The 9,906-nt window shown below is 39.0% G+C and overlaps 1 protein-coding gene across 2 annotated transcripts in view; it reads left to right on the top strand.

Moving 5' to 3' along the window:
• The first annotated feature begins 2,362 nt into the window (after positions 1-2,362).
• FDX1 (ferredoxin 1) overlaps positions 2,363-9,906 on the top strand; it is a 53,065-nt gene continuing 45,521 nt past the window's right edge. The window contains exons 1-2 of one of the 2 annotated variants that reach the window (XM_037026632.2): positions 2,363-2,721; positions 7,573-7,697. In XM_037026632.2, coding sequence (XP_036882527.2) covers positions 2,525-2,721; positions 7,573-7,697 — 322 coding nt within the window. In that variant the 5' untranslated portion in view covers positions 2,363-2,524. The remainder of the gene's footprint in view (positions 2,722-7,572; positions 7,698-9,906) is intronic. The other variant, XM_037026631.2, reaches the window with a different exon arrangement.

The following is a 9,906-nucleotide window of genomic DNA, read 5'->3' as shown; positions in this document are numbered from 1 at the left end:
CATATCAGCATTTTAACAGGATCAGCCTACTGGCTCTACAGAGGATGCCTTAGAACAAGGTGAGACCGCAAGCAGGATGACCGGTTAAGACAAACATGGCAATTTATTTAAGTATCAGTTATATCTTTAACTTAAATTTAGGAAACTCACCAATATCATTAGCCATATTAATAAATTACCTGGGGATGGAGTTGGTAATTTCTTGGGGTGAAATATACTAAAGTTTAATTTCATATTCCATCTAAATAATTCAGATATTATAGATGGATCATATAGAACTAAAGCATCTATTACTAAATATAGAGTTGAAAAAATATATAAATGTTCATTAATAATAAAGTTGCATGAATAATATATTTGAGTACATAATAAAACAAAATGATATATAATAATATAATAAAATACTTTGCTTGTGCTTATGCTCTGGTCTTGGGACCAGGAAGGCCTAGATTTAAAGTTTAGCCCTGCGACTTACTAGCAATGTAATTCTAAGAAAGTCACAACCACGGTGGACCTGTTTCTTCATCTGTACAGTAAGACTGTTTTGCTCCCTGCTGTGTCTCCAGTACCCACATAGTGATTTACACACTGCTGATGTCAATAAATATTTGTTGATCAAAGTTGTATCTGCTTTAGAGAGTTGCGGTGATAATGAACTGAGATAAAAAATGTGAAAGTTCTTAACACAATTCTTAACAAAGATATTATAAAATGACTGCTTTATGCCAGGCACTATGCCAGGTGCTGGGCATATGAAATTGAGTAGGACAGTATCACTACTCTTGGGAGCTCTGTCTAAAGCAGCTAAAGTACGTGTGATGGAACCCATGGCAGGTGCTCAGTGAAGTTCAGAGTAGGTGCTCAATAAACTTTGAATCTGAATTTTTATGACACTTTATAAAGCATTTTCATGAATATTATCTTACTTGAAACAACTTATATAAGTTTTAAAAGAATAAACAAAAGCCTTAAGGATTCAGTAGAGGGAGGGATGATCTGTTGGGATGAAGAGGCACAATTTCATGGGAAAGACAGAATTTCAAATGAGCTTCAAACATTGATGGATTTTGACAGGACTAAAAGATGGAGTGATGGGAGTTTTATAACAGAGAAATATATAAGCAGAAGCTTGTCCTTAGTAATTCCATATTGCTTTTCTGTATTCGTGAACCATCTTTACAGATCCCCTCTGGAATCAACCCTACAGTCCTTTGAAAATCCAGAGAACATTTTTTCCATCTTTAGTCTTCATGCACATTTCATGAATTCTGATTACTAATTGGAGTTACATGACAACATCAATTTATTCACAAATATTTGTTAAACTCTTACTATGCTCAAGGCACTCTTCCTGGTAGTGTGTATACAAACTACCACTCCATAAAGCAAAAAGTTGTAAATGCCATAACTGGGTTTGAACTGGAATTTGCTCTACGAAGGCTGAGAAGGAACATTTGTGATTTTTTTTTTCAGTTCTCTTCCTACAATCAACTCATCTGATTTTGGAGATACGACCTTTTTAAAAAAAATTAACTGTTCTTTTATAACCTCTTTCAGATTACTTGCTGGTATTTGTGGTACCCTTTCCCACATGAGGTTTTTCTCTTTAGCCCAAGAGTGAGGCAATTTAAGAGTCAAAAGACTGCCGTCTGCCTGGCACCGGGTTCAATACCCACTATGCATTATCTTGAGAAACTATACCCAGGTGTATACGTTCTTGTTCTGAATGTTCTTTAAAGAATCTTCTATTTGCTTAGCATACTTGCAATATTCCCTCGACATTGGAGGTTGGCTGCTTCAACAGTAACCCTAGGAGGAAGGCCCAGGAAGAGTTCTCTCTCCTGGTTTGTGACGCATGTTGTGCGTATATGTTGTGTAACTCTCTGCACGGCCCTGAAGGATGGAATGTCTTATCAGTGCTGAAGTATTTCGGAAACTGATTCTCTTAGAGGATAATTTATCCAAGGTCTTAGAGCTCAAAAGTGGTAGACCTTGGATATGAACACTGCTATTGCTGACCTCAAAAATATCTTCCCACTACAAGATGCTAACCATAATAAAGTGTATTTTTAAATTTAACCATCTGTTTTTCGTAAAAGACTTAAAAAAAAAATCTGGGTTCATCAAAAAGCTTCCTGTTAGGTCTCACGATTTCAAGTACTCGGCGATCATTTATTACCCAGTTCAAGGCCTAGGCCTATTACCTGCTCTCTTCAGCTATCTTTTCAAATTTATTGCTCCTGCCCAGCAACCTAGACAAGGCAGCAAACTGAGGCAAAACCTGGTCAGGAGATACAGCGCTTAGCCCCGCCCCCTAAGAAAAAAGCCCGGGAGGCGTGGGAATGGGCAGGGGTGGGGCTGCCTTTCGGCCCGAAGCATTTATACGCCTCCCAGAAAGCCCCGGGATCCCTCTGCGCCCGCTCAGGCCAGGCTCCGGCCGGCACGCCGGCCTCCGCACGCTCTGCCGCGCTCGCGGACGCTCTCGCGGCCGGTGTCGCATCTGGGAGTCACGCGACCGCGGGCTATGGCCGCTGCGGGGGGCGCCCGGCTCCTGCGCGCCGCCACCGCGGCCCTCGGCGGCGCAGCCCAGCGGCGGCTGCTTCTCGCCGGAGCCGGGAGCCTCCCGGACGGCCGGGGGCCGGGCGGAAGCGCTGAGCGGGGCCTGCGGGGCCGTGTCGGGGCGCACCGGGCGCTGAGCGCGTCGGCGCAGGCGCACCGCAGGTGAGGCGCGGGCCGGCGGGAGGGGGCGGGGTCTCCGCCTGCGGGGTCCGCGCGCCCTCGTCCGGGGCCTCCTGCTCGTTCTTTCGGGTACCTGCGAGCCCTAAAGTTTTCTGTCTGAATCATCGACGCCTGAAGGGAACTGCGACCCCCGACGCACCCTGCCATTTTTCCAGCGCCTTCTGTGCTGTCAGGAAAGCCGGGCGATTTTGCTGCCGTGTTACTTTGCTTTGCGATCTAACCTTTGCTATGCGAGGATCAAGGATCCGGCAGTGACTTGCATAAGATGCTCCCCGTGGCCATGGTTTCTTTCTGGGTCTTCTGCTCTGTTAGGACATTCTGTCTGCAGTTCTTTGTCCGGGGAAATGTCCATTCAGAGCACACCCGTTCTGTTCTGTGTACTTCCGTGTATGCCCTCCTAGTCCCTGCGATGGAGTGGCAAGGCAGGGCCTTGGCACTTACTGCCTAACTTCCTCAGTCTCTCTAAACCTCAGTTTCCCCAATTGGAAACAGAGGATAACAATATTGTAGGCCTCACAGGGTTATTTGAGGAATAAATGAGATTATACAAGTAATGCAGTAAGTAGTCTTGTGCCTGGCAAATAGGACAATTCAGAAGATGCCACTTGTTTAACAGTAGCAGCTTCTTAGGCCCAGTAGTGTTTTGTATTAAATATTGAAAGAGATGTAAAAAGTTTTCCCCAAATGTGTTGAAATTCTGTATTCTTGGATATGTTTGTTTTTCAAAGATATAATCTCCTTAGACAAGTCCCCTTGACCCTTGAACAACACTGGTTTGAACTACATGGGTCCACTTAAATGCAGATTTTTTCAGTAAATATATGGGCAAAGTTTTTTGGAATATGCAGCAATTTGAAGTGAGTAATTTTATCTCTATTATAGTTGACACTTGAACAATGAGGGGATTAGGGGCTCTGACCCCTGCACAATGGAAAATCTGTATAGAACTTGACTTCCCAGAACTTAACTACGAACAGCTTATTGTTGATGAGAAGCCTGTAAACACATACTTTATGTATTATTTTATGTTTGTATACTGTATTTGTACAATAAAGAAAACTAGAGAAAAGAAATTTTTTCTCATCGTAGAGCAGCATGGTACAGACTTACGTAATGCAAATCTTTGAACAGCTCTCTGACCCCTGCTGTCATGTAACAGGAAACAAGAATTGGACGGAGAGTGTTGGATTTGTATTCTGTCCTTTCTAGTTTCTTCTTGATAGAGAATAGGGCCTAGGACTTAATCATCTTTTCTTCCTTAATCCTATTATGTAGTGGGTGCTCAGTAAATTGTTGCCTGAAACTTGAGTGAGATAATGGAGAAGGCAAGCCAGATTTGTTCATATATACCCTTCGCTTCCTGCCCTTGACTTGCCTCCAAATGGCTGCCTTGCTTTCTACAATAGATGCATTCTTGAAAAATTTGTGTATAAATTGGGACATAAATTGAATATACTTGTGTAACTGGTATTTAAGGAAGCATGAATGTTTTTGTAGATAGGAATTCTCTGCCCCAAATTTATTAAGTTTGGATTTGGGTTTATCAAATTGTCTTAAAGGGAAGCACATCTGTTCTGTTGCCTCATAATACTGCCTTCATCTCTTTATGGGCACGGTTTTCAGCTGATGGCCTGTGTCTTGTATCACAGTGTGTGGAGCTCCAACTAGACTTTCAGACTTGTATTATCTGAGAGATGTGCTGGCCAGTATGGTTACCACTAACCAGATGTGTCTATTTCAGTTTAAGATAATTAAATTTAAGTAAAAATAAAAATTCAGTTTCCCAGTTGCATGGCCTTATTTCAGATACTCAACAGCCATGTGTGGCTAGCAGCCACTTTATTCGTTTTTGCATGTATAGAACATTTGTCTCTGGTAGTGCCTAAAGTTTGTGGACAGAACAATTTTGTCTTTGAAGTTTAATATTTACACAAGCTATCAGCAAGAGAGTCAAAAAAAGCCTTTTACTTCAAAATAACCCTGACAATACTTTTTACTTTATAGTGATTTAGGTTTTACATATGTTACTGCACTTGACTCTTAAGAAATCCTGTGAGATAGATGGGTTATATAAATGGTAATAAAAATTTCAGATTAAATAGGGGGCAAAACTAGTACTAGACCTTAAGTAGTTTTTGTGTTTTTTAAGCACCATAATATTTACTAATTCCTTAGCCTGTAGGGTCATTTGGAAGAATTAAGGTGGCTACAGAAGCAAGGAACCCTAGAGGGAGCCCTTTTTTTGGTCCAACTGCTCTAAGCTACTTTGTATAGTGAAAGGGTGGGCATCAGCAGCAGTAATTCTTTTTCCAATTATAAGTCTTTTCAATTTACAACAGCAACCCCTGACGACTTTGTTAAAATATGTACTGTAGTTGAGCAGAATAAATGGCAGTAAGTAAAGGGTAACAAGTGAAGAACATAGTTGTTTGTTAGTACTGGATAATTAATTGATAGAGGATTTAGAAGGATCATATTTATTTCTCCGTGCATGAAATTTTATCCTTGGTAATACTTAAAGCTTTTTGTTCTTAGAACTGAGGGAAATGATCTACCAGACCTACCAACACCAATTGTTAATAGTGAATGGATGAAGTTATTTGGACAAAGAACTTGTATATAATACTTTAAGGAACAAAGTGTTTCCACAAACTTTCTCTCCTTCAGTTCTCTAAGCAGCGTGGTGAAGTCACTGTTACCGGTCTTACCCATCGTGATCTATCTAATGAGTATGTGACAGAAGTGGGCTAGAATCTACATCTTCTGATCTGAACATTCCCATGCACTTTCGACTACAGAATTGCCTTTCCTCTGTCTTTTCTGCTTCCTCTCCTGTCCTTTGTAGATCTATCACTACTCTAACTGCAGTTTTTTTCTTTCGCTGTACACCTTTAATACATAGCAGCAGTTCAAAAGGACTAGGTTGCTTAGCAACAACAGGGCTAGGGCTTTTAAGTTGTTAATCAGTGTTTGTTGAACTCTACTGTGTTAGATATTTTGCATACATTATCAGTAGTAGGAGATAAATGTTAACCTGATTTTACATCAAGGAGTCTGTAAAGGAGTAAAAGATTTCCTTGCTGTAAACTTAGCTCTAGAGCCCTCCAGAAAACAGCAATCCTAAAACCTCTGGCTTTCAGTAGTGTGTATAAATGATGGAATTCTTGCTGTTTACTTCTATAGCTATAGCTATAGAACATTTGTATAAAGTAACATTTGTTGATGTTGAATCTCTAGACTGCAATGCTGGGCTCAGACACATATTCCATCTGGTTTCTGGACATTCTGTTCTGTTTTTTTTCTGTTACTGAGTTAAACAGGTCTAAACTCAAGCTCATTTCCATCTTCTTCAGAGCTCCTTCTCTCTTAACCCTAGAATAGACTGTACCCCATAATTGCCAGAGATGGAAATTGCAATATTATTTCTTCCCACTCTCTCAATCCAACCTTATATAGATGGTACCAAAACCTGTTAATTTTCCCTCCTGAATATTTGTTAGGTCAGTGTCTCTTACATACTTTCTTAGTTTGTACTCTTTTAATACCCTCCAAAGTGGTTCCCTGCCTTCAAGTATCTTCATTTTCAACCATTCTACCTTGAAAAACTCAGTCATCTAGTTGAAATCATGAATAATTGGGGATACTTGTTTTTAAAGTGGTTTTTTTTGCTATGTAAAGAATTTTGAGAGCCAAGCCCTTTTGAGGAACATTCTCTGTTATTTGCTCTCTCATGCATGCACACCCACTAATAATTTTTAATTAATGGAATCCTTTTTTTTTTTCAGCATTGAATTGTCAAGGAGGCCATTCTCTGATAGGGGCTTTAGTTGCCTCGCTTGTGAAATGAGATAATTGGACTTGATACTTTGTAAGATATTTATAGCTCTGAAATATAATTCTAGGTTTTACTTATATTAAAGTTTTTCTTTGATGGATTATTACCACCTATAGGCAGCCTTGAAAGTTACAACTAAATATTTTAAGCTGAAGTACATCTTTTCAATTGTGAGGTAAAAATTAAAATGGTCACTGGTGGAGGCTAAAGGTCTAGTTGCTAATATAATTTCTTTTCCCAGATTTTGGAGTGATGTTTGTGAGAAGGGAAAGAAATTTAAGTTAGTCAGCTAACCACTAGGTAATATACTACCCTGTAATAAAACATGTAAGGCGCTATTATATTATCTTCCCACAGATTCAAACAAATAACCCTTTTCAAATTCCTTTGGATTTTAAATACACAATGTGGACCAAAATGAGATGTTCAAATACTCTGAAAACTGTCAAACTATAGCCTATCAGCAACAGCATAGTCAGATACCTGCATGACAGTCACCTTGATAGCAGAATGATTTGCTTTTTAAAGGTCTCTACAACATGGTCCAGTCTTTTAGGGACACATTCATAGGGACATTGTTTTTCAGAGACCTGTATGAGAGCAGAATAGACTTCATGAGTCATAATGACTGCTGAATGTTTTCATATAACTGTGACCTGTGACCATGACCACTGGAAGACATGCACCTGGTGGCCTTGATAGTGACATAGTTGTGACATATTTGCTATTGTCTTTAAGGTGGTAGAGCTTCCTCCTGGTAGGTGGGTAGTTTGACATGTCTCCGCTTTTGTGGTGTCTTCTTCCCAAATAAACTGGAAAGCAAAGAAAATACTGTACAAGAACATATTTGCACATGCACACACACACACACACACACACACACACACACACACACACACACACACACAGCCCTATTTCTTTGACCTTACAGGTTCTTAATCATTAAAACGTATCTTTTGAAATTACTAAAAATAATAAAGGACTGCTTCCTTTTCCAGCTCAGAAGATAAAATAACAGTCCACTTTGTAAACCGTGATGGTGTAACATTAACAGCCAAAGGAAAAGTTGGTGACTCTCTACTAGATGTTGTGGTTGAAAATAATCTAGATATTGATGGTTTTGGTGAGTATGGAACATTCCTTAAAATTTATAAGTGAAACTATTGAACAGGTTTCAACTTTTAATTTTTTTGAAGAATTTTAACCTATAGCATGCTAAGTAAAATACTAAAATTCTGATGTTACTGTTATATTTTCATTTGTAAAGAATGAGTGATACTGTATAGTCTTTATAGATTTATTTAGCTGTGTGCGCAACAGTCTGTTGTCTCATTACCTTACCTTATTGATTACATGTGTGATATAAAGCTAGGAGTAGGTATTGAAGTTGAAAGATTAGAGATAATAAATGTCATATACCACAGAATGGTAGTTTAAACTTGTTTTTTTTTTAAACTTATTATTTTGAAATAAGTACAGTAACAAAAATAGTACTTCTTGTATGATCTTCACTGAACTTCCTCTGCTGTTAACAGATTACATAACTAGTACAATAATTAAAACCCAGAAATTATCACTGGTTCAGTAACTAAACTACAGACTTAAATAATTTTATTGGTTTTCCCACTAATGTCCTTCTGTTCTGATATTAGATCCAGGATCCCACATTGCATTTAGTTATCATATCTCCTTAGTTGCTTTCATCTGTGACAATTCCTCAGTCTTGTTTTTTATGACTTTGATACTTGTGAAAAGTACTGGTAAGTCATGTTCAATTTGGGTTAGCTAGTGTGTTCTTGATTAGATTAAGCTTATGCATTTTTTTAAAAAAAAGTGAGGAGTTTTTTTTAAATTAAGGTATCATTGATACACAATCTTATGAAGGTTTCACATGAGCAACATTGTGGTTTCAACATTCACCCATATTAGCAAGTCCCCCCAAAACCCCATTGCAATCACTGTCCATCCATGTAGTAAGATGCTATAGAGTCATTACTTGTCTTCTCCATGATGTACTTACCTTCCCTGTGACCTACCTATATTGTGAGTGCTGAATATAATGCCCCTGAATTCCCTTCTCCCTTCCTCCCTACCCACCTTCCCCACCCTCTTCCCTTTGGTGACTGCTAGTCCCTTCTTAGAGTCTGTGAGTCTGCTGCTGTTTTGTTCCTTCAGATTTTGCTTTGTTCTTATACTCCACAGATGAGTGAAGTCATTTGGTACTTGTCTTTCTCTGCCTGGCTTATTTCACTGAGCATAATATCCTCCAGCTCCATCCATATTGTTGCAAATAGTAGGATTGTTTTTCTTTTTATGGCTGAATAATATTCCATTGTGTATATGTACCATATCTTTTTTATCCATTCATCTACTGATGGACACTTAGGTTGCTTCCATGTCTTGGCTATTGTAAATAGTGCTGTGATAAACATAGGGGTGCATATGTCTTTTTGAAATGGGGCTGCTGCATTCTTTGGGTAAACTCCTAGGAGTGGAATTCCTGGGTCAAATTGTGTTTCTGTTTTGAGTTTTTTGAGGAACGTCCGTATTGCTTTCTACAGTGGTTGAACTAATTTACATTCTCAATGAGGTCTTTTTTTTACTTAGTATTTTATTTTATTTTTATTGAGATATAACTGATATATAACATTAGTTCTAGGTGTACAGCATTATGATTTGAGATTTGTATGTACTGCAAAGTGGTCACCATAGTAAATCTAGTTGACACTGATGGCACTGTACATAGTCTTGAATGTTAGGTCACCTTCCAAGGGGAGGTAATTTTTCTGCCTCTTATTAGAGAAGGAAGTGTTTTATTTAGAGAGTTTTCATTTCTAGATTTTTGATCATATTCCGTAACCACTCATGCAAATCCTTTGTCCAAGAAACTGTCATCTTCCAGCTCAGAAGTGCCCTGGGTCATCACTTGTCAGTTTTGCTCAGGCATTCTCTCTCTTCAGAATGGTGGTCCTCACAGAGGATTCCCTGACCCATTAGCCTCAGTGGCACTTGGGAAATGCAGATTCTCAGGCCCCACTCCAGAGTTACTGAATTAGAAAGTGGGTCCAGTGATGTGTGTTTTAACAAGGTCTTCATGTTATTTTGATGCATGTTAAAGTTTGAGCACCACTGGTATTCAGTAAGTTACAAGGAGAATATCTGACTATGCTTCTTTCAAGGCATAGTTCTCATTGCAGTACTAGATCCTTTCCAGATCTGAATTCTTTCTCTTCTTCGATTTTCCCATGATACATTAAATATACCTTTCTATGTTAATGCTTATCATAGTTTTTCATTTTAGAGAGAATGCCTCTTCCATATTATCTTGTGAG

This window comes from Manis javanica, chromosome 6 (assembly GCF_040802235.1).
Source record: "Manis javanica isolate MJ-LG chromosome 6, MJ_LKY, whole genome shotgun sequence".
Taxonomy (NCBI): Eukaryota; Metazoa; Chordata; class Mammalia; order Pholidota; family Manidae; genus Manis; species Manis javanica.
This window is presented reverse-complemented; position numbering and strand designations above follow the sequence as displayed.